Genomic DNA, 26,207 nt, shown 5'->3' with positions numbered 1-26,207 from the left:
AGATAAAGTCATTTGCACATGCATAGATCTTTTGTTAATATTATGTTGAATCTTTGAAAGTACTATAAAGTTTAAAAGTAGAAAAGGTTCCATCACTGGTACTTATGAAGCACCATTAAGATGTAGGGGCAGTGAAATTATAATTCCACTCATTCGTCATGTGGAGCTGAGTTGTCGGCATTATGCCCTGTCTACTTATCCCTAGACATCCATTGAATAAGAGGGTGGGTGGGCAGACAATAGAGCCTCCGTCATCAGGGAGGCAGTATGACCTCTGAAACGTTGGTTAACATCGACCAGACTACACAGCGCAACAACCCAGAAGACAGAAATATTCATACTCACCACTGTGAAAACCTCAAATCTTACGAGTATTTTGTTGTTGGCACTCAGATATAAGGAATGTGGGGCATTTCACTACATGTTGAAGACTTTATAGCTTGGGATTCTTTTGATTTAGAGATGTACGTTAGGGTTCTGTGAACTGGTAGTGGTGAGACCTTCAGAACATGTTGGCATAGATGGTCTTGTCCCTCAGTAAGTTGGGAGGAAGAGATTCTAGTATGCAATATTGTATATCAGTCTCAGTGGGGAATATGTATGTCCACCCACACGCTTTGAAAATACCTACAAAATATTATTTCATGTTATATGGACACATATACCTAAAAATAGTGTATTAATAATCAGGATGAAAAGGGAAGTAAAATGTGTTTCAATGCTGTGTAATTTCTGGGACTTTGTGAGTCTGTAACTGAACTGCAGGAAGCCAACATAATTTTCACTGTTCTTTAATTTCTTGTAACTGAAAGGAATTTATAATACCATTTTTTTGGTGTAATCTTGTCAGACCCTGATCTCAATATCATGTTAGAATTACACAAAATTGTTACATGATTGGTATCTTAGTGATTATATTTGTTTTGCAATTTTAATAGATCAAATTACTCATCCCTGGAACATAGATGACTCAGGGGAACCTTCACAACTACCACATGGTAGGTTATTTGAACTATGACTAAATTTGTGCAGACCTTTTGATTTGTAACCTTAGCTTCATTGAATCTTTAAGTTAGAAATACTGATTTTGCATGACGTACCTGCCAGTCATTGAAGTTCTGCTTATATTATTCATTTGAACATTGATAGCAATACATAGATGATAGCCTAGTTGGCAGTGTGCTCTTGCATGTTGAATTTGCTTTGTTTCTTGATTGTAGGAGAGGATCCCAAACTAGTGTATGGGTATGCTCCCCCTTCTCCATACGGCACCGTTCCAGCCGCATATGGTAGCAATGGTGCAGACCCCAGATTGTATGAAGAAAATGGCCCACCTCCAAGAACTATCTTTGAGGATGAGGAAGAACTACGAAAACATCTCTCAATGCATACCTCCATTCCTTCTCCTTCAGTTGATGATGAACAAAGGGGTTGGTTTTAATTTTTTGTCTTATTTTGGCTTTGTGTTCATCATTAATTTGCTTCAGTAGTATCCTTGCCTTCTTTACCAAATACAGTATTATAATATTAATATACAGACAATAGAAGTGTTGTTAAATTGTTTAAATTAAGTTTTATATTTTTGTTCCAGTTTCTTGCATTCCTTAAAAGCATTAATTTATTAATACTATTTATTCAGCCTGATTTGATAAAGTTGTTCACAATGAGTAGTGCCAGTGCTACCATACAGTTGCCATCAGTTATAAATCATTTGGACTTCTGATATGTATCCTTTGCTCTGGGGATACAAGTATCATCGCAATATGTCAGCAGAATACAAGCCCTATGTTCCTATGTTATGAGGTATCTGTTTGTTTCATTAGAACATACGTCATATCCATCTGTGAAATAATTTTAATTTATTGAGATAGTACAGTAGTAATATCTGGATTAACCTTATTATATGGTAATAAGGGATTTAAATCGTGCTGTGGGGCTGCTGGCCAAACTGACCGAGGTCGATGGATTTTTAAGGGTGGTTAAATCTGTAGCACAACTTCCTTTGGAGGGGAAGTAAAGCCAGTGGTCCCATGTCATAGATTTACTGCATGTAAAAGAACCTTACGAGCATGAATGAGATGTTTCTTAAGCAAAATTAAGTGGCCATTTCTCACCCAAGTCTCTCCTGATGGCTCTAGCAGACAAATCAGGATTGAGTAAAAATTGTGCAGAGGCAGTGGGCTTGTCACTCACTACTCTATAAATGCACACTTCAAAGACAAAGAAACCTCCCACATGGGAGGAAGCCACGGCTTGGCTTCAGGCTGTTGCACCATAGAAGAAGAAGAAGAAGAAGATTTGCTATTTTTTATTCATTTATTTGCCTGCTTCTGTTGTCCTAAACGAAGTTATTTTGTTGTGTAATATTGCATATCTTTGAGGACATTGACTGAGGAGTTTGTTTCAGGAATGCGGTGGCGTGATCCAAACCTTACAGAAGTTATTGGCTTCCTCAATAATCCAAATAATGTAATAAAAGCAAATGCTGCAGCATATTTGCAACATTTGTGTTACATGGATGATCCAAACAAACAGAAGACTAGATCACTGGGTGGAATTCAACCGTTGGTGGTGTTACTAAATCATGACAGTCCAGATGTCTATCGAAATGCATGTGGAGCATTAAGGTATGTATTTCTTTTAAAAGTGGTTTTGTTAACCCTTCCAGTACTGTGCGTGTGTTCGCTATGGTATAACAGAGTCTCATTATATATAGTTCTTTCAGTCTCTTAGCACAGTACACTCATGTATTTATTTGTAGGCTTCTACCATCTGTTGAGATCAAGTGGAACTATAAGTTTATGGATGCTATTGTTTAAAGAAGAAATTGAAATAAATAGCTGCTTGTTTACAGTGTGGTCAACATGGCTGACTGACATGTAGTGGCAGACTTTTTTAGGAAACATTCCTAATGAATAGCTTTAGGTATTGTCAATGAAGTGTTTATGAACAAACAGAGTGGTTGATTCTACTGACAGATATGTTTTTATTCCTGAAGAACTTTGTAATTCTGATGACAGAGATAATTTTACTAGACATACAAAGGAGGAACAGAAGTTGTCTTTAACTTAAAGGAGTGAAAAAGAATTTGGACCAAAGTACACATGGTTGGTGGTTATCTTATTGGTATAGATAGGATTTATTTCTCTGTAGATTAAATATTTAAGCCACCAGAAGGCAAAGACTGAGTGTGTTTGGATTTGAAAATTTGGGTGTTATGAAATCCCCTACCCCCTTTTGTGTGTGTGTGTGAGAAAATATCAGATGCATAGAAAGCCTTTATAACAAGCTAAGCTTCTCTGCCTATTCAGTGTAGAGTTTTTAGTGTCTTTTTCCATTCTTGGATTGCTACTATAAATTCTGTATATCACTATAACAGTGTATGCAATTGGTGCCATGCAATTTTAATGTCAGTAATTTCATTTTCCAGGAATTTGTCTTATGGGAGACAAAATGATGAAAACAAAAGAGCTATAAAAAATGTTGGTGGCATTCCTTCTCTTATAAACCTGTTACGGAAATCTTCCGACGGTGAAGTGAAAGAGCTTGTAACAGGAGTCCTGTGGAATCTGTCATCTTGTGAGGTAAATAATTTGTGTCAGAAATACTGATATTGATTGTATTTTGATATAGGATGATTTAAAAATTGAAATATGGAGGAATGTCCAGGGAATATAGTACTGTTTAACTGTTTACTTCAAAGTATGTCAGCACTGTTAATGAAACTTAACCTGTCATTTTCTTGGTGCTGGGTCCAACAAGTGAGTGTTGTACGGACAGTCTTTGTGCTAAAACATTCTGACTACTAATGTATTAACTATTCCTATCATCAGTTTTTGCATCCAGGTAGAAATTGCTGTCAGCGGCTACTTCCATAGTTTTTTTTTTATGTAAAACACCACATGTTTATCTTAAAAAAAGTAGCTTGGTTTTATTTTGGTATTTATATTTCTGTTCATATGTCAAATATAAGAATAGAATAGAATAGAATTTATTTACATTCCATAGATCCTTTGTAGACCTAAGCCAAGGATGTAGACTATGTCATAATACAAATACATTGTCATTAGAAGTCCATTGCATCCACATGTCAGTAAAATATATTCTTTATTTAAAAAATGTAGGTGACAGAATTATATAAACTGCTGGCCATAAATAATGGCGTATCATGTTTTGTTTTTAATTTACATCTCTCTCTCTCTCTCTCTCTCTCTCTCTCTCTCTCTCTGCAGGATCTGAAAAGGTCAATAATTGATGATGGACTATCAGTTGTTGTAAACAATATTATCATTCCACATTCGGGTTGGGATCCAACATCTGCTGGGGAGACGTGTTGGTCCACAATATTCCGGAATGCATCTGGTGTTTTAAGGTAAGCTGACAAAATTCAAACAATTTTTTTTACCTCGTCTATTAAGCTCTTTAGATCTTTTTGTAAGAGTAAATAAAAAAATTGAGGGAATATTTCAGTTTGGTACTAAAGAGCAAACAGTTATAAATTGTATGACGGACCAGTAGACAGGCTCGTGTGAACACTGTTGATTTTCAGCTTTGCTTAAAATATGCCAATAGAAAAGTCCAAGAAAACAGGAAGTAGAATGATATATGTCAGTCAGTTTCTGATGTATACTAATGATGTTAATTTATTGCTTTGAGGAAGTTTGTATATTGGTAAATGCAGAGAGACTACAGGACAAAATCAGTTTTAAGGGTACGTAATAAGTCCTTTGAAAATTTGCGAGTTCAAATATTGGGCAGCAAATAAATTAAGAACAGGTTAAATTCAGGCAATTTGTGAAGGGGAGATACCACTTAGAACATTTACAAGGGGATATAGTGTTTAAGAGAAAAATTCTATCCTGGCTGAGCTGTCATGGTTCACATTGTAGCTTTTACTGCAAAAGAGAAAAGAACACTTCTGCCAATTAAACAATTCCTGTAAGATTTGAGGTTTTTACAGCGGTGAGTATGAAGATGTTTGTCTTCTGGGTTGTTGCGCTGTGTAGTCTGGTCGATGTTAACCAACGTTTCAGAGGTCATACTGCCTCCGTCATCAGGGCGATGAATCGACCAGACTACACAGCGCAACAACCCAGAAGACAGAAATCTTCATAAACAATTCCTTTTATAAGAAATTCTGTTAAGGATATTGGACATCTCTTTGTTATAATATTTTACATTTAAAGATTTCTTTGAAAAAAGTGTGTGAAGATAAATTTGTTTTTGTTGTAATGGAACTGCATGATACTATTAAAATGTTAATAGAATTTCCTAATCTTTTCAGAAATGTTAGTTCTGCAGGGGAGTATGCAAGAAAGAAGTTGAGGGAATGTGAAGGTTTAGTGGATTCATTACTTTATGTTGTGAAATCAGCCATAGAAAAATCCAACATTGGCAACAAGAGTGTCGAGAACTGTGTTTGTGTTCTACGTAACTTATCCTACAGATGCCAAGAAGTGGAGGATCCAAACTATGACAAACATCCTCTTCCAACACAAAGCAGAGTTGGAGCACAGCCGAAAGGTATGAGATTCTTCTTTAATGTGTGCAAAATATATTGACTGCAAATATACAGTATTTGTCTATTCTTAATTTTGATTGATGGTGATAGGTAACTTCTTATATTCATACAGGGTTTCCCAAAAAGATGTATACACACAACCAGACCATTACATATGTCAGCATTGGCACTCATTGAATTAGCAAATTTAATGTAGGTGTTCATTAGCTTCATGGCACAGTTGCAGTAGTAAGCATCTTACTGACAAGTAGCAACCAAAGTTGTTGCTGTGTGTGTATATACAACTTTTTGGGATATTCTGTATATCAAGCTCATTAATCAGTTACATCAAAGGAAAACCACTCCTCTATTCAGTAATAAGGCAGCTTGATAGATCAATTCTTTGAATCGCTGTAGAACCAGTCAGGTAATGCATTTATTCTGTGTGTATATGTGGGAGTTACCACTTTGAATCCTAGCTGTGTGACTTGAGGTTTCATCGCTTATATCATTATCTCCAAGTGAATGCTGTGCTAGTACTTTGGATTCAACTTAGTCTTCTTCAGATTCACCGTTGACTTCTGTTGTGTTTGGGAGTAGGGTATTTAAATTTCAGTATTATTGGACTGCCAGCTGGACTTTAGCTCCAGGTATAATGGTTTAGCAGTATGTTAGTGTGATGTTCTGCCACTGACACCAGTTATTTTTTAAATTGTTTATAATTACTGTCATGTTGGAGGTTCTTGTAATTTCTCACTGCAGTGTTCATGTAAGTAGGGAATTAATTGTTCCTTGTTAGTAGGGACTTACTTCCTTGAATAATGTTTCCAATCTAATAATTCATGTAGTAATATAAAGTACTTAAATTAATCCAATCCTGCTTCATGTCGGAAAGTGTCTTGACATACATAAGATGCATTACGTGATATCCTATTTTCTTTCAAGAATTTTTGAAAGGCATTTCTGAAGCTGGGTTTATCCAAGGGTTCTTTGAGAGTGGGTTAGTGTGAATATCTGCTATGGGTCTTTCATGTGTGTCATATCTCCCTCAGTTTCTTGTAGTATAGTTTGTTACTGTAGTTTATAGTGATAGTGTTCCTGGGAACAATTTCACTTTTGTTGAGCCTTGAATAAGTAAACATGAAAGTGCATTGTGTTATGTGGAACATGACCTGTTACGGGCATAGTGGATTTTTATCCATTCAGTTTGCATTACTCTACACTCCATAGTGACATGTGAAAGTAGTATTTTATAACTGATATAATATTGATAGTAAAGTAACAAAACCTATTATTTAAAATTTAATTTCAAATGGTTCTTGATTTGTAGACAGTGTAATTTATTATTTAGATGGTGTGTCATTGACATTTACATAAGTGTGGTGTCCTGTCATGTATATTAAAATACGTGGAAATTGTATGATCTAAAACTTTCACAGTCAGTCAAATTAATAAAATCCTCTTGAGCTATCAGCCATGTCAAATGGTTAAAACTTGCCAACATTTCAGGGGCCATCTCTTTTCCCATCATCAGGGCCCTGGTGGGATAGAAGTGGTCACTGAAACATCAGTGAGGTTTTACCATTTGCCACTACTGACAGCCTGAGAGGATTGTATTAATGTGGGAATTACTTGCTTTATTTTTGTCATATCTTTTAAGTGATAGGATAGCAATTTTAGTTTTTTATTCTTGAAATGTCTTTTGTAGCATACAGTCTGTGCCAAGGTAAGACAATAAAAGTATGACTTATTGTCATGGTAGAATATAGTTGATTTCAGTATGTAGAATTTACATTTACTTTTGAGAGTGGATGATATTCCACCCTAACCTATATATGGGTTGTTCCAGCTTTATTCGGCCAACAACCTAAAATGTCATTTTGAAATAAAATTCATATAATAAATTTAAGTTTTATTAAGATTTCATGGAGCATGACCTTTAATTTTTAACTTGTGAACTATATAGGTAATCTTTAATAACTTATTTGTTTTGAACCTTTTGAAATTGAATGATTTGTAAGATGAAGCTTCTATTTTGGAAAGAGCTAATAAATCTGTATTTTAATAGAATGGAATGTTTGAACAATTCTAGTTGTTGAAAGCATAATGTATTCGGTGCTTATAGTACAATATATGAATCTTAAAACACATTGGTCAAATTGGACTGGTATGCCCCTCAGTCTACATTAAACTGTAGAAGTGCATGGATGCTAGAAGGATGGTAGAGTAAAGCTTGCTGAAACTGTATAAGTATACTTTCTTTTTGTTTCTTATCACTTGCAGTGTAGGTACTGGAAACATGTAATTAATTCCTATTGCTATGACTAAGATTTTGAGAAAAATCCAGATATTTGATGAACATTTTTAAAATGGTATATTTATTTGGTTTATCAGTGTGCATGTATTGTTCTGTATGGGAGAAGACAAAACTGTAATGCTTGAAAACTGAAGTGCTTGAGAGCTTAGTGTTATTGTATGTGTCAGTTACTTGGCATCTGCACACCACAGTAGTGATTTGGACTTGGCGTGATTTGTGAAATGAGATGGCGAAGCAGGTATTCACTGGTCAACAAATATTCTGCGTGGCAGTGTTCACTGAATTGTTACATGTGCACACTGCTCTTACTGTGTGAAATTAAAACGTGTTATTTTTTACTGTGGTACTGAGCAAAGCATGTTGCACTGGCATCCGTTCTTCCCCCTCCCTTTGAAATATGCCAAGATAGATGACACAAACAGTATTATGTCTATTATATCACATTTTACAGTGGAACATGTATTTGTGTTGTTATTATTATAACTTATCTTCTATGGGCTAATTAATTTAGAGAGAGGAGTGTATAGAATGTATTATTTTACCATATTTAAGTAATTAAATCATGATTTTATTGTAAAAATGTGGTTGGCTTTATCATATTCAGTCACTTTTTTGTGCATGTTTAAAACACTTTTAAATAATATTTAACTCCCTGCTGTTATGCAGGTGTTGGAATGTCTCAATTACAGAGCATAGTACATTATAGTCATTTAAAATATCACTTTTCCTGTTTTAGTAGGTGGGTACATTTTCAGAAATATCAACAGATGGCATTTACATAATTTTTAGCATGACTGTCATTGACATTTCATCCGAAGTAACATATCAGAAGTTAATGAAGTGTCTGGCTGTATGCTAGACTGCTGGGACAAGACTTCCTCTTTGCTGTCATTTATATTGTAACAGTGATCCATAAGTAAGCTATTGTGGATTTTTTGAAGTGAAATATGAATTTATTCCACACGCTTTCAATTATTTCCTTGATTAGTGCGCTGTCAGTTTACAAAACACAGTCTTGATTATAGATGCCCACTCTGTGAACACTGCACCACTTCTAGCTCTCTCTCTATCCACTGACTAAAAATCAGCATATGACTCTTACCTGCTCAGAATTGTCTAACCAACTTGCTCTGCTTATATAGCAGTTATATGGCTGGAGAAGGGTCCAACTCAGTAGGGTGTGTTTCCGATCTTTCCAGACCATATGACAAGATGTTTTCCTTTTTGGTCACCAGAGTCCCCAAAAATTAAGAGAAAAGTCCATACACTGCATGTGTGCATACCTTGACTGATGAAGATGTCGCTCCAAGTGGGCTGGGCTCCCATAAATCACATTGCACTGGGGGGGGGGGGGGGGGGGTGTAATAATGCAGCCAACTGGACCAAGGTAGCAAGTTCCTGTGACAACACATGTATCAGCTCTGGGTCCCACCCAGCCTCCAATTCATTGGGTACTGGGGATCTTTATTTGTGAATAATGTAACTAGAGCATAAATCTGACTCTGTACTTCATTACTGCCATTTGCAGGTAATTCTGCACTAGTATGTACTAAGAATCATACAAATTTTGTGAATGGGTAGAGATTAGCTAACAGTTTTAAAATAACTCTGTATGGAGACGGGTATAATAGATTGATACTAATGAGGTGCTTATATGCAGTAGATGTAATTTTCAAAATGTAATACACATTTTAATTGCAGTGGCATTTCATTTTAAAGTATAATTTCGAAGGTCCCCTTGAAATTCTTTGTAAGGGCATTTCAGTGTATTAGTGGAATTTTCTCTTTGTGCAGGAATTATCAGATACAACGTAATAATTTGTAATACCAATGCAAGTGAATTTTACATTAACCATAGTTGGATTGTTATTAATTTTTTAATAGTGTGTATAGTAATGATCTATGAAGGATTTGTTTTCAAATATAATCTGTATAAAGAGATATGATATAGTAAGTGGAAAACAGTATTAAACATTAGTCACAATAGGTAGTAATAAATTCTTGTCTCAACCATTGTCTCATAAGTTACTAACATGTGTATGTATTTTGTGTGTAATTGTAAGAGTATTTTATCTTCTTAGGTGACAACTTGGGATGCTTTGGTGCCAGTAAAAAGAAGAAAGACACACAACCTGTTCAGCAGAAGGAAGCAGCTGGCACCAGTCGAAGCACCACACAGAGAACGGAGCCTGTCAAAGGAATGGAGCTTCTGTGGCAACCTGAGGTATGAAATAATGTGTCACTTGATGAAGATATAGTTTATGCTGATTGATTTTTTATTTTATATAAAATTGAATTTTATTTATATTAACTAAACATTAAAAGGAGAATATAGATGCTGATCTGGATTGTTGTGCCATGTGGTATTTTGTCTTTGTGTCCATGTGCCAGTGGTTCAGAGAGAGATACTACCAAAGTACATCAGAGTGCAACAACCCAGATCACCTATATTCACATCACTGAGAATCTCAAATGTTAAGAAGACTGTTTGAGTATATCTAATTGGAAACTTACGAGTTAATTGTGGTCTCATACAAGGACATAATGTTTTCCATGCAGAGTTTTTAAGTCTTCAAGTTTTTGTTGTAAATGAATGCACCAAAATCTTGGGTGGTCATATGTGTTGAAATTTGGATAAAACTGATGTTTCAGAGAACTGCTCTGTCTCCATTATCAGGGTCTGTGTTGCGAGTGACTATGAGTCACTTATGTATATACCAGCCCTCTTCTTGATTGGTGTTAATTTAGATTTTCATATTATTCTTGATGGACAATTTTCAAACATACAAGGTGATTTAAAAGCCACTGCATTCAATGATGGATGCATTCTCTGTACCTCATGTTTGATGCAACCCATTAAAGAGTTCATGTGTTACAGAAGTGATGAGGTATTGTTATTTTTTTGAATGGTAGAATCACGAAATGTATCCCTAAGCTTATTCTGGGAAGGTAAGTAAGAACAGGATGCCAAGTAGTGTTTGACATTGAATATTCATTGTAATTGTGGAAAAACATCCTTTGCACTTTGATTGTTGAAATACAACTGACAGACTGGCATGAACAGGTTGCAACATGATGTGATCTTTGTGGGCTCTTGTATAGTTATAGCAATAATGTGGGTGTGTGACTTTTTGATCAACCTGTAGTCTGAACTGAAAATATTGATGTTTTACAGACATGTGGTTAATGTACATGGTAGGCCATCAGTGAGCAAACATGGTATAACATGAAGCATAGAATAGATCACAGACTATTGTAGCATGTGTGGAATAATGAAAATGGTAATGTGATGTTGTTCTTATGCATTTGACATCTTCTGTATAACCAAGAGGACCTGGTTATCTGGATCTGGATCTGATCTTTCAATGGGAAATGCAGGATTGCTGCTATTTTTCTATTTGTCATGTTGGTTTGTATTGTAATGTTTGTTACAGGTTGTGCAATCCTACCTTACTCTGCTGCAAAGTTGCTCAAATCCTGAAACACTAGAAGCTGCTGCAGGAGCCCTACAAAATCTGGCAGCATGCTACTGGCAACCGAGTATTGAAATTCGAGCAGCTGTACGCAAAGAAAAGGGGCTTCCAATCCTTGTTGAATTGTTACGGATGGAGGTGGACCGTGTTGTTTGTGCAGTGGCCACAGCCTTGAGGAACCTAGCCATTGATCAGCGCAACAAGGAACTCATAGGTATTTACATTAAAGTTGTTATGCATTCTTTCTATAATGTACATGAAGTGAACAGACAATATGTCTGTTTTTATTCAGCTTGAGAATCACTGGACACATTTTGATGCCATTTGGTATGGGCATCATGCCATTGGAGGTTGCCCTAAATTCATGCATTTTAATTTTCTGCACCCAGCACTACCAACATGACATACATGAATTTGCGAGGTGGGAGCAACACCACTGCTACACTGTTACAGTGACGTATGGCAGTAGGTCTTAAAAAATCCACTTCATGTAATCTGCAGTGCACAGTTAATAGAAGTTAATACATGAAGTATCTTTTATTTTTTATCTGCATATTTAAGGCATGCTAACTTTTCAGTGAGGTGACTTCCTCGTAAATGAATGTATCATATTGAAAATATTTCTTGTTTAGGGAAATATGCTATGCGGGATCTTGTGCAGAAGTTGCCATCAGGAAATCCACAGCATGACCAAGGCACGTCAGATGACACAATAGCAGCGGTACTTGCAACTTTGAATGAAGTCATTAAAAAGAATGCAGAATTTTCAAGGTTTGTGTATCTCCTTCTGCAGTGTATGGATGAAAGTTTAATAAAGACCTGGTGAGACAGCAGTTGCAAGTTAATTCCTGCTTCAAATGTTACATTTTTATACAGTCCAGTAAACACATATCAGTTTTGTTTGAGCCCTCACACTACCAATTTGTTAACTCATCACATATCATGGTTTTGTATTTCATTTCCCACTATGTAGCATTTCATTTTATTATGTCTTGAATTCTGGCAATTTTCTTTCATGTTAATTTTTATTCTTTCTTTCTTTTCTTTTTGTTGTTGTTGTTGTATACAATTTGCATTAAAATATTATGATGAGTTCTGATAGCAGAGTGAATGAATTTAGTGATGGAAATCCCAGACTTAAAGTTGCATGGAAAAATGTCATTGACATTGAACAAGCCTATAAGCACATAAAACTACATCAAGCTAAGTGCGATAACTCAGTTGCTCATGTAAAGTATTTAATGCTGTTTGCAGAAACAGATGAGTGTTTATGTATGTGTTTTTAATATTTCATGTAATGGTATTTATGGAAATGGATTGAATTTTAGAATTATAAATTATGAATAGGAGCAAACTGGCTCATTCAAGGTTTCCTGCTACATTGGATACCTTCTATCTCTTTGGGGGTCTTCACGTTTGAAATGAAATGGTCTTGGCCAATGAATTCTAATAATTGTTAACACTTAACTTACTCAGTCACTCTGAGCTCCAAGGCAGTTGTTTGTTCTAAGTGCTGTGTGTAAATCTGTAGAATATTTATGTGGACCCTAGTGTCTCTGAGAGCTGACTCCCACCTATCTTTACATACTTATTGCACAGATCTTTGCTGGAAGCTGGAGGTGTAGAACGTCTAATGAACATTACGCGGCAGAGGCAGAAATACACTCCAAGGGTACTCAAATTTGCTGGTCAAGTTTTGTTCACTATGTGGCAGCATCAAGAATTAAGGGAAGTTTACAAAAAGCATGGTTGGAAAGAACAAGATTTTGTGACTAAAACAGTTGCAGCAAGAAATGCAGGTCCAAATTCTCCAAATAATGCCAACAGCACATTAAATCGTCCAATGGCAAGCCAGGGAGGTACACGGTATGAAGACAGAACAATGCAACGATCTGCTAACATGAACAGTGCTTCTCGAAGTCCTGGGCCTTCCATTTACCAGCGGGTGAGTTCAGTATATGTGTGTGAGAGAGGGAGAGAGATATTTACAATATTAAGAATTCTGAATAATTAACTGCATGCTAATTAGATTGTTGCATAAAACAGTTATGTGGCTCATTTTATTATATTTATCTGGATATAGGTCATACCTTTTATTCCATTTTCGGTCTCGAAATTAGGAGTGGAACGTATAGATATAGTCTTTTCTCATTCCTGTAACTGCCACAAGCATTGATATCAATGGCTCATGATTACATCAGTGAGCTGTTACCCCTTCCCCCACCCTTCTGCTGGTCAAGGTGCACACACATAAGACAAGATATTTCACTGTGCTAGCAGCTTCCTAGAGTACCCTCCCTGTCATATATATGAGAAATATCTGGCAATCAGTGGAATATTCCAGCATCTTCTCTGGGTTAAAATTCAGTTCAGTGTCCAGTTGAAGAAATTCATTTATGGACTGGTTGTGGAGCAAGCTGCGAGTATGAGCGGTATGCAGGCTTTATTATGAAGGAGGTGCAGTAGCAGAGTATTTTTTGTACAGTAGAAAACTTATACCCAGATAGTCAAGGCTCTGATTTGCAAACCTAAAGATCATTAAGCACTGAAATAATAAATTATAATAGTGTATGGAATATATCTGTTCTGTATCAAAAGAACCCATGGTGTAATCTCTGATCAACATTTTGGAGGAATTAATAAAATCCTCTCGTGATATCAGCCATGTCAAATGGTTAAAACTCACCAGTATTTCAGTGACCATCTCTTTCCCCATAATCAGGACATCTGATGCTGCTGTGGACCACCAACATGCTGCTTCCATCTTCAGGGTTGACCTGAAGTTGGAGAAAGTATGTTACTTCCTTTGTATCAATCTAGCATCATTCTTTATGTTGTTTTAACATTGTCGCCATTTGTTAGAATTTTTCTTTGTTTCATGTATTGTTCTCTTCCATAATAAATGGAGAATTGAGTGAGATGATTTAGTATTGTTCAGGTGTTTATTTAATCATTAGACACAACATAAGTAATAGTTTTGTTAAAATGAACATGAATAGACGTTTTCTTAAATTTAAATTACCACTAAATTGAATTTTAAAATAAAGAAATTGCAATGCTTATGATGAGGGAGCTTTATGAGTAATGGTATATTTAATGAAAATGGTTGTCTCCCATGATGTAGGATCATGTAGTCTGGTAGATATTAATCAACATTTAAGAGGAGCGTATGGTCTTCATTTGTTCATCATCTATCTTTCTTGTGTCAGTCTTAATAATTTGCTTCCTTGCAGGGTGAAGATATTCCTATGGCAGACATGTCATACCCAGAAGGAGGCACCCATGCCCCACCTCCAGGAGGTGTCCGAGCTTATCCTCCAGCTCCAGTAAGTGACGCTGCTCGATAAAGATAACTCTCACACAGAACCAAGCTGACATTCTCACATTCACTTTCTTACAGATATGTAACAGACACATTAGTATTGTGCATGTTTTAGCCTCTTGCACTACTCAGTCCAGTTGCATTTGAGTTTCTGCATGACAACCGTGATTTTAACGGTTAATAAAGTAGTTTGCTAGGTGAACTTTATTTGGGCTAATATTTTATGTACTTCAGTGCTTAATTTTTTGAAAATAAAAACATAAAACTTATAAATAATTATGTTTGTTTTACAATGTTATGTCATCTACGTGTATAATATTTTAGTCTCCACAGAACATTGCATTTGAAGATAGAACAGACAGCTACTAAAGCTTCACTTTTTTACTGTGAAGATTAAAATGTGCAGCAGTTGCCTTTTCTATCGTGGTGTAGATTTACATTCTCACTGCCGAACATGTTAGAACGAAAACTATATTAATTATTTTTAAACTAGCAAATGTCAAAATAAACTTTTTTGGCATCACTTTTGTTTTTCATTACCATTTGTGATACTTGAAGTTAATATCATAAATAAATTGAGAAAAACAATATTAAAGAATACTTGTATTTGCTTTGTAACTTAATCTAATTTGTTGGTACTTGTATGGACAGCATAGTAGCCATTTTACATTGTTTTTTAAATATAAGTTTAAATATTACAGTTGACTCCAATAAAGACTTATGTTTGTATACAAATAGGCTTAGACTTCTTCAGTACATAACTGTTTAATTTATATTTAAGTATTCTGATGACATATTCAGATAAATAGGTATGGTAACTGTTTTCAAAATGTCCTTGCTTTTCTGTTTTGTACTGAACAAATACTCTTCCGTGTACAAACACACTTGCAGGTGTTCTCGATCTGTCTCATCTTTCCTTTTGTTTGCATTTGCTTTGGTTTTATCACATCATGGGCTTCCCAATTTGTTTGCAAGAAGAGTTGAAAGGCAGTCTAAATTTGTGTCATTTTATTTAATGTATTGGTATTATTTTGATATAATAGTTTCACATTCCAGGTAGCTTAAATATAAGTTGTTATAGATGGATACTTATAGTTTAAGTATAAAATGTGTCTGCAAGAATTTACAGTTTTTATGGCTCTTCCATTATTTTTCTTTAGCAACAGTTTTTGGGATTGTGGGTACTGTTTAACATTGTACTATGTTTTAGTTCCTGTAACCATGCAGACCACTTCCTTTTCAATAAGATGGAGTGCATTGGAATTAGTATTTATGCTTCATCTTTCTCGTGTTATTTATTAATCCTACATAGTGAATTCTTTATAACTGATAACCACTGTTTTTCTTCGTACAAATTTGTTGCAGTCACATTTGTTCTTTGTTGTGCTCTTTGTTCTAAACAAATGTTAACAATGTAGCACATGAGCACATGGAAGTCACTGCATACCTGTAGTCACCTGCACTACACAAGGAGGCCATGGAAGCAAGCTTTGGTGTTGTACTTAAACTCCATTAATATTGACAGGTCTGTTATTAATCACCATGTCTCACGTTATGTTCAAAGAATCCAAATACAAGTCTTGGTGTTGGAAAGTCGTTTGAGAATTCAAGTGAAATCTTACTTGATAATACTTTATTTAAATGTGGTTTCCAGAGTGTGGGACAAACGTGTAGAATGTAGAGCTGGCAATTTTGTGTTCTTAAAAGAGCAAAATGTGTAATGTTCTTGAAACCTTTGTTGTGTCTCCATAGTTAATTTTTCATTACCAGAATCCCATGAACAAAAGAAGTTGCCCTTAAATTGTCAAATATCATGCTGTGTTATCTGTTGTCTCAAAAGTGCTTTCAATTTAATAAAATTTTCTTATTGTTTACCTGCTTAATGCATGGTTTGGTATTAAACTACAAAAATTCTCCTACCTAACCAAAGAAAGATCCAAGTTGAATTTAGGAGAATGGATAAGGTAATTGGTGTATATTTTAGAAAATTTATAACAACAAAGGTAATTATCAGGTATGTGCTATATGGCCCGTTACATTTTTACGCCGTGCCTTCAGTGGCCTTCATAAACTTCTCTTCTCCTTTAGTTTGTGTTATAATTTGCTTAGGTATTCTGTTGTTATCTGGCCTTTCTTATTGTTTCCAGTGTGTCAATTATTTTGTACACAGATTTTGCTTAATTCTTATTATAAAATGTCTTCATCTTGTTTGTAATCTGATAGTATGTAATTACCAATTTTTCTCATGTATTTAATTTTTTATTCCAATATTTTGATAATTTGGTTTCATTTGCTTTTCTGATCATCCAGGCTTTACAGATTTTTACCAGAGTTTTATAAACTTCTAAGTCTGTTTGTTTATGTTTTTGTAACATTGAAAGTATATTACTCATTTTGCTTTTATGCATTTTGTTATTTTTTTATGCCTTGCCCCTCTAGCCATCATATATTATATGATGCAGCCCAAGTAGATGAAGGTATTGACTAGTTCAGTACTTTATTATTGTTAATGCAAATTTTACTCCTAGTAGGGTCTTCACTTAAATGACCATGATTTTTGTTTTTTACCAAAAGTGATAGTTTTTTAAGCAGTTATCTGCAAATTGCTTTCTGCATGTTGTAATTCATTTGAATTTTGGCTATAATTACTTGACTATTAAAGTTTCTGCTGATTTATATTCTCCATTGCTCTTTTCATCATATTATAATATAATTCATATAAATTGTATAAATGAAGGAGGAGAAAGGCCACATCCTTGTCTCACTGCTTTGTTTTGTTGATTGACTCCCATTCAGATAAATTAGGTTTTATTTTTAGATATCTTATTATTGGTGTCAAAAATAATAAAGGTTAGGAACGAATAACAGAATATGTAAAAAGTTTGCATTTTTCTATACAGTTTATAAAAATATGTATGTACTAAAGTTCAGAATATGTAGAGGTAAATAGACAAACATAGCATTATTTCACCTCATTATTTTACAGCATTTGTTACTTGTTTTAAAATGTGTTATAAAGAAAAAAGTGTATTATCCTCACTACAACTTTTGCCTGAGCCAATTTTCAATCTGAGCATTATTTATTCTTATAAGTATACAGGGCTTAAAATAAAATTATAATCCATGCTGTCTCATTTTGACTGAAGTTACGCTTTATTTTTGAATTTCACTTAATATCAGGCTTCACTATCATGTGTGCAGATGTGGTAAAGAAAGTAGCAGTATAAATTCTGTGCATATATGGTACTGCATGGAGTAGATTGCTTGAGAAGCTAGTAGTGTTTCAGCTGGTTAGGAGAATTCCCAGCCTCTTGTTACCACTTAGTACAAACAAGTACACAATTTTAGTGAATTAATGAATTTTAATGATTATATTCACACAACACCAATTCTTGTGATTTAAAGTGACATACAGTTAGCACAGACAGGATGGCAACTTGACCCATGTATTGACTTGTATCTTCCACAGTTACGCTACTTCTAATCATTCTGGAGCACCTAAAATATAGATTTTTTGCAGTCTTCTTATGCAGAAAATCTGATAATTCTTTTATTGCATTGTATTTGGTTTTGAGATGCAGTGATGAGACCAATTACCTTTCTGTGAGGCATCATATGCAGACAGGAATTAAGAATCCATTTAGAGGTTCTTGTCACTTTTGTCCTGGTGTACACAATTAAATTTTGTTCTTTTCCATTTGCCAGCTTGTGCAACGCAGCTAACCTGTCCTCTGCTTGTATCTACTGTACTGGTGGGTGTATGTTTTCTCTTCTCTTTGTCATATAGTTGTAGATATCATGACTCAGTTTCCAAGTACCTACTTTAGCTTCACATGTTGATAGATTCATAACGTTGCTGTATTGAACTGTTAAGAAAGTAAGATTGATCTTTTGCTTATTGAAAGTGCTCTGAGACTGAATCAAGTAGCACAGAGTTCAGTTGATTGTGAACATTTTTGCATTGAACAAGGATTGACACATATCATCATCATTACAGCTGATTGTGCACAGTTTTGACACTCTTCTTGTTGCAGTGAATGCTTCAGAATATGTGCCGGTATAATGAGAAATGTGTGAAATGTAAAGATTTTTGAGGTCATTTGTTCTGTACTATCACTGGCAGGATAAGCTAGAAAATTTTGTAGTTTCTAGTCAATTGTATAGATATACAAAAAGTGCTATTCCCTTCTCATACAAAATTTGTATTGCTTAAAGTACTCCACATGAAGGTTACAGTTACAAACTGAAGACATCATAGGAAATGTTTCTTGAATGACACTGATTATGCCACAAGTGCTTGGGATGTTTGGAATTTAATGTGATCCTCTGAAATTTCCAGCCATTTTACCAGAAGCTCTCCTTGCACAGTGGAATGTCAATACTTGAGCCAGTCACTGCAGTCATACAACCATGATGGCTGTCATAAAATAGTCCAGCTAATTAGTATGTCTGTAATAACAGGAAAAGTGAATCAAAAGAAAACATCTTTTTAGTAAATTCTGCATGATGCGTGGGTGGCATTGCCTTCATCACACTGCCTGCAGTCTGCAAGCTCTCTCCTACACTGGAATTATACACATGAATATATGTTTTGTTTTCATTCACTGAAGTTTCAGAATAGCATTATATTTTTACAGCTGTTTTATCAGTTTTTCACTAATTTGTAGCAAGAATATCTGTTGATTTTGTGCTTGAAATTGGCATCATAAAATTCGGATATGCATTTGAAAGCAGGTGTCAGATTGTAGTAAGCGTGGATTTAACTTGAAGTTAGAAATGGATTTTCATTTTCCACTGCTTTCATCTGTTCCCATGATGAAATTAATGTTTGCTATGATATGTGTGTAAGTTAGAACATCACTATAGAACTGAGTTACAGCTCAATATTAGCAGTCCATGTTCTGGATATAAGCTGTAATATTTCAGTCTGTGCATTGGAACCTAATGAACTTGATGCCTTGAAGGTAGGCAGATGTGAATGCAAAGCCATACACTGCTCCAATTATAAGTTTTTGTTGTCAATGTAAACATTTGTTGCATATATATTATGTTTGGGCTGGTTTAGGGAATGAAAAATTGCCTTATATGATGGTGCATGCTGTCTGTCTTTTCCTAAATAACCTTTGAATAAAGTGGCCAGTTTTGTGAAAGTTTGTACAAAACTCAAACCAGTGGAAAGCAGTATTTTAGAGTTCCTGCATTTAATGGTTCCTACATGGCAGTTTTGTTGACTCTTGAAACCAGGACAACATAGTGCTATTCAGTGCTGGATACTAAAATGACAATATATTTAAAAATAAAATTTTACTGAAGTTATTAGTCAGAAGACAGCCATCTTCAGATTCACTGCCGTGAAAACCTCAAATCCTACAAAGTAATGGTATGACACCATTGATAATTAATGAATGATTGTAAGCAGGCACTGAAATTTAATGCAGTGGGAGATTATGAATGTTTCAGCAAAATGCTTAAAACATACTTTTGCTGGAAAATACCAACATGACAGTGATACAAATATCATGTCTAAATTAATCTACTGTTTACTTTCCTTCCATTTATTTGTGTTAATAAATTAATTCTTTCATAGAATAATTTTTACTGTAGTAGTATTATCAGTAAATTTATATGCACAGGGTGGAAGGTAGAACACAAATTTGTTTAACAAAAATTTTTAAGGAAACTAATGTATATGAAGAAGTTTCAGGATCCTTGTTTTCCTTTTTCCACATTGTATGTGTAGCATTAAGTTATTTGTTGATATTGGTCCTCTACATAGTGTCACAACCCAGAAGATCTGCATTGTCATCTTACCACTGTGAGAATCTCAAATCTTATCAAGTTATTCATTTACTGAAGCCTTTAAATGCACTGAATTCCTTTATCTATTACATTACCTACAGAATTGACTATGCCCAGCTTGAATTAAGATTTTGAATACATTTGTTATGGACAATATACCATATTAATGTCTCCTGCAGTTTGTTGTCGTCACATTCATAATGGCAGATGTGTATATATGAAGTATCACAATTAAGTAATTAAACTGATTCTATAAAAGAATATATTTTACTAACCTTTATGGTAAGTGTGCTCACAATATTGCGTGCCCCTGATTTCATGCATACATTCCAGTATTTCTTCCATGTATGGAAACATTGCTTCAAATAATTTTTCAGAAGTCTATTCAATACTGTTATCACATTCTTCTGAATGTCTTCAAGTGATTCAGGATAGTCTTCTTTTAGTTTTTCAGTTTCATAAACATGTGATGTTACAGGGGGTCAAACGAGGTATATGCAGTGAATATTTGGACATTGGTATTTGGTTTTTTTAGCAAAAAATATATTTATTGAGAGTATTGCATGGAAAGGCACATTGTCATGTTGCAAAATTTACTTGTCCACCCAAAGAATTGGTTTTTCAATTAATGTTCTCCCTTTAACATTCCAAAACTTTAAGGTATTCTGCTTGGTTGACTATTTTGGGGGGGGGGAAAGATTTTAATGGGTAGTTTGCTTGGAACCTTAGAACAGCATGGTTTTGCCTCTCAGAGATGGTGAACTTTTTCATTGCAGATTTCCCCACCTCTGTCCCACTGGGAGATCCACATGTAATCTTCGGTCACAGTTCTTTTTGTAAGGTTGAGATTTTTGAGCATCTTTGATTAAAGTACTTGGCAAATATATTTTTCCTCTCCTTTTTCTTTCCCCTGCAGACTTTATTCATGCTCATATATTTGGTCAAAATCATATCACAGTTTGTTTTTGTTGACATGGTTCATCAAATTGTCAAAAGTATGTTGAGTACTCGCTTTTAACAATGTATTGCCCACATTTTTTGACAAAGAAAACCCTGCTCAGTAAAACATACTGATAACAGCAAACTAATTTTAATGGCTAGTTGGCATTCTAATTTAAAGTGTAATGCACCTTTTTAGGCTGTAATTGTTTCTATTGCTATCCTTCCCATTTTATTGTTTCCTCATCCTGACATTAGTCATTCATCACTAATTAACAGTAATAGTTTCTGCATCAATTCCAATGAAGGGATTCATTTTATCCTAAATATATAGGTCAATTGAGTTCTGGGACAGTGTAAGAAGTTCAGGAAAATGTGAGGTAAAGGAACTAAATCCAAGGGAAGTATGATAATAAAATCATTCTTGTGCGTGCATGCCGTTTTAAAATATTTAACGGTTACTGTTGTTATGACAGCATTGACTGATATCTCTTACGTTAGGAGCAGTTGCGAATATGGCATGGAAGACATTTTGATAGGTCTGTTGTAAGTGTTTGTTGTTAAGAGAATATTTTGTATTGAATCATTCATCTGAAAATCATACTGTTCATAATTATTAGACAAAACTATATATTTACAAGGTAGTGATACTCCTACATATAACAGAAATTTTCTTTATGACAAAAATGTATGCAAGGTAATTAATTAATACTATGAATTAGGGATGAATGATACTTTTACTGTTTTTGAATGTTCTGTTTCATAAGCACTACAGAAGAAGTACATTTTATTTTCTTTTGTGCAGGTAATGTTTTGGTCACTGAAAATTGTTGGACTTGCATTACTGAAATTTATTGAACATATGCCTGTACATATTTGATTTCTCTGACTTCTTGTTAAGCTGAATTTTGTTGTCCACATCTTTGGAAAGTTATCATGCTGCATCTGTTAGGATTTTAAATGTAATAAACTTTAAGATTGCTGTCTTCTGCGTTGTTGCGCTGTATAGTCTGTGTCCACCACGTTTCAGAGTTCATGCTGCCTCCGTCGTTTCCCTGATGATGGAGGCAGCATGACCTCTGAAACGTTGGTGGACATCTACCAGACCACAGCGCAACAACCCAGAAGACAGCAATCTTCAGACTCGTCGCTGTGAATACCTCAAATCTTACTTAATAAACCTTATTCAGTATTGTAAACTTCACAGATTACTAATACATTATACTGCATATGTTGTGCCTTAACTTTGCTCAGCAATTTGGTTCAAGAATCAGCATATGCTGCGTGTTTTGAGTTATACGGTTATTAGTTCGCTTTTTATTTTAAAGTACTGAGATTTGTGTATGGATGATATGGAGAAGTGTGAATGAGCACACAGATGTCACTAATAATGATAGAGAAGAGGCTGTACAGTCACTCAGTCCTGATTTGCTCGAGGGTTTGCTTCCTTAGAAATTACCATATTTATGTATGTATGTCTGTCTTATTACAGTGTATACGTTGTACTTTACAGGTAGAAAAGTATTGACATCAACATTAAACTAATGTCCTTAATTTGTAGTAGTAGCTTATTTGCAAAGAATTGATGAGTACAGTAAGTAATTGTATTTTGAAATTGATGGAATAAAAGTTAAAGATGCTTTTTACGTGAAGTCTATTTGCATAACACTGAGTCTTGTGCAACTCGGTGTGTCTGTACTCTCCTGTTTCACAGATCCTAGTCTGATATTAACTAGCCTTAATATGCCATTTATTCTTTAACTGAACAAAGTTCTATTTATAACAGAACTGTAGCAATTAGTAATGTATTGCTGAGTAATGAATGGGTTGTAAATCATTGGAATTAGGATTACATTTATAAATTGTTGTCTGCTGGTCAAGTGTCACAAAGTCTCTTGAACATCAGATTTGCTCTTTCATGTTTTTTCTTCCATCCTGTACCTGCTTTCCCACCCTAATATGTTATACAAAAAATTCTTAAAATTATAGAACTAAGTTTGAAATGTGTAAACATATGAATAAAGTCCAGAGTGGCATCACGGTGTTGGACTTGAGTTACAGAAAATCTTGATCAGTGTCCATTGATAAATGCTTGGTTATGGAGATACAGTCATAGCATTTACTAATGTGCATGAGAAGGGAAGTATAAAAACTGTTATAACATGATAAATGTTTTGTTGTGTTTATCTTCTGCTACAAGATATTCACTATAAGTGCTGGTGTGGATGCATGCAGGGATACAACATAGGAATGGTGCTGGAACATGCTGTTTCTTACTAAGAGTGAGACATGCACTCTTTGTCACATCATATACACTATGCCACATAACCTCTCTGGTGTCCACAACACTCGTAGGTGAACTTCTTCATGTTGCCCAAAAGGTTGATTTGAGTTACAGTGATTATGAGGGTAAATTGGCCTCAGAATCTCATCTCTCCAACATACAGTACCTTTTAAGATGTGTCATATGCATGCAAGTAATTAAAGCGTTTCCAATCATGTCTTGGGTAATAATATATTTTGGTTAATTAGGCACATCATATACAAGTATAGTTCTGTAGTTACTGCGTATATGTGTACAAACATTTCAACTGATGTTAGCTATTTCAGAAACATTCTTTAAACACATTGTAAAAACAACACACATTCTTTGATTGTTTTTAGAAACAAAACAAAAATAAATGGATTCAACTTGTTTTTCTTTGAAGAATACAACAGTACAGGCAGAAAAATACATATTTCACCACTTCCCTTCTAGGCTAATGCAGTTTTTGCCAGGATTGTTATTACCCTCTAATTCATACATGTTTAACCTATAAGATTGCACCATAAACTAAAAGATCTGTTTTGGTGAATTGTAAGTGACAGCAGTGAAAATATATAAAATAAAATACCCATATTTTAATTTTTATGAAATTGTCTATTATTTAGTACAGTATTTTTTATTGTAACATCTAATAAAATATATATAGGTTTTCACTTTTCTTAAAACAAGGAATCATCTCAATTGTGGATGCAGTTGTCATATGATATTTCTAGTATAATTTTCAAATTTCATAGTACTGAATGTGAGTAATGGTACAAAATGAAGTTTATATCTTCATCTGTTTTATTAAAGTGAAAGTTTAATAACTGAACTTTAACATCTACATCAAGTGATAGTATATTTTCTTTAGTCTGAATAACATTTAATTGCAGCAGTGTCATATGATAGTAGATTTTCTATGAGAAGTTAATAAGTTACTGTTACTCCCATGTATCTTCAGTTTTAAACTTATTTACATGATGGGTTGTGTTAATTATGCAGTCTTAGAACCATTATAAATATAAATATTTCTGTACATAAGAAATATGTCTCTTGATGAGAGAGGCAAAAATGCATACGGAATGTTGGTGAGGAAATCTCCTGGAAAACAGGCGCTTGGAAGACGAAGGAGGAAGGGAAGGAATAATAATATAAAGATGGATCGTTTAATATCTTAGAGGATTTTCAGTTTTGTTAAACCCAGAATTTTGTTATCACAGCTATTATTTGCCATTGAACTTTATCCTGAGCTAGTTTAATTTAGTTCACTCACTTACACTCCATTCCCATAAGATAAATTTTAATAGATTCTCACTCATGTGTCTTGGTCCCTCCAAATGCCTTCTCTGTAGGATTGTTATGACATTTCACCTTTGTACTCTATTATTAGCCATTGATGTATCTCTTGTTTGTAGGTCGTATCAAAGAATATGACTCCTGTTTCACTTTTCACTGTCATCTTAGGGTACTTTCTTGCCCAAGACCCTTGAATGTCCAATATAATATTATGGTTAGGACCTTTACTTTGTTTTGTGAATGGCTGTTCAATCCATAACCATTTTCTTATATTAGCCTTATCTGGTATTTAAATCTTAAATTATTAGTCAAATTAGAACATTGTCAGTACAGGTTCTGTTGTCATTTACTCTGTGAAGATGGAGGTGATTGTTCCTCCAGCATGGTAACTACCTATAAGACTACATGGCATCATTGCCCAAAAAGCCACAACTGATATATTCAGCATTGTGAGAACCATAAATCTTGGATTAGAACATTGCTCATGGTTATTTAATGTTTAATTAGATATTTATCTACAAATATTACTGCTTATATTCAGTGCCTACCCATGAAGTTTGTTTTACACATGTTGAGTGAGTTAATTTTTTAAATTTATTTCTTTAATATATCTATTTTGTTGCTAGTGCTCTTAGACTTCTGTAAAGAAGAATAGTACAAAAACTCCTTTGGCACATTTATCTTGAATTCACTTTTGTTTTCTAGTTTTGTTGCGAGCATTTTTCTTTGTCACCAATTTCAGTTTATATCATTGTTCTTTTACTTTTACATATAGGTTCTTAGTGTTCAGTAATACTTCTTGAATTCAGATTTTGTATTCCTAAAGTTAGGTAACAGGAGAGGAGCCAGTAGCAAATTGTATTATATTTTATCTTTATCTCAGGTTCTACCAGATATTTATATTTTTTCTGATTCCCTGTTAATAGTACCATCATAAGTATAAGAGGTGAAACTAGGCTTACTTATTTAAGCCTTGCCTTTATATAACTGAATTTAACAATTTTGTATAATTTTATACTGTTTTGATGTATCCACTAAATATGTATTTAATGTGTGACCATTAAACTTTTTTCAAAGTCTTGTGGGCCGGTCTTCATAAACTGTCTTGTAATGTCACCAAAAGCCCTAAAATAGATGCACTATAATTACCTTTTATATTCACTTAATCTCAGGGTATTTGATTTATACAATATAATTTTTTTGTGAATTCTCTTATAGTCTTCTACATTTGCCATCTTTGTTCAGAATAAATATAG

The 26,207-nt window shown here is 34.4% G+C and overlaps 1 protein-coding gene across 7 annotated transcripts in view; it reads left to right on the top strand.

Annotated features, from left to right (window-relative positions):
* The window catches only part of p120ctn (adherens junction protein p120), a 56,334-nt gene that overhangs the window by 20,917 nt on the left and 9,210 nt on the right, over positions 1–26,207 (top strand). For 5 of the 7 annotated variants that reach the window (XM_022067279.2, XM_022067282.2, XM_022067278.2 and 2 more), the window contains 11 exons: positions 939–998; positions 1,221–1,430; positions 2,408–2,627; positions 3,431–3,584; positions 4,233–4,372; positions 5,285–5,523; positions 9,899–10,041; positions 11,252–11,504; positions 11,923–12,061; positions 12,890–13,235; positions 14,524–14,616. In XM_022067279.2, the coding sequence (XP_021922971.1) occupies positions 939–998; positions 1,221–1,430; positions 2,408–2,627; positions 3,431–3,584; positions 4,233–4,372; positions 5,285–5,523; positions 9,899–10,041; positions 11,252–11,504; positions 11,923–12,061; positions 12,890–13,235; positions 14,524–14,616 (1,997 nt within the window). Of the gene's footprint in view, positions 1–938; positions 999–1,220; positions 1,431–2,407; positions 2,628–3,430; positions 3,585–4,232; positions 4,373–5,284; positions 5,524–9,898; positions 10,042–11,251; positions 11,505–11,922; positions 12,062–12,889; positions 13,236–14,523; positions 14,617–18,317; positions 18,365–26,207 lie in introns of all 7 variants that reach the window. The other 2 variants (XM_022067283.2, XM_022067281.2) reach the window with 2 other exon arrangements.

Source organism: Zootermopsis nevadensis, unplaced genomic scaffold (genome assembly GCF_977971745.1).
Source record: "Zootermopsis nevadensis isolate Lab colony 2312 unplaced genomic scaffold, Znev_1.0 Znev_ptg000025l, whole genome shotgun sequence".
Classification (NCBI taxonomy): Eukaryota; Metazoa; Arthropoda; class Insecta; order Blattodea; family Termopsidae; genus Zootermopsis; species Zootermopsis nevadensis.
Note: the sequence above shows the minus strand (reverse complement) of the source record. Positions and strands in the feature narration are given on the sequence as shown.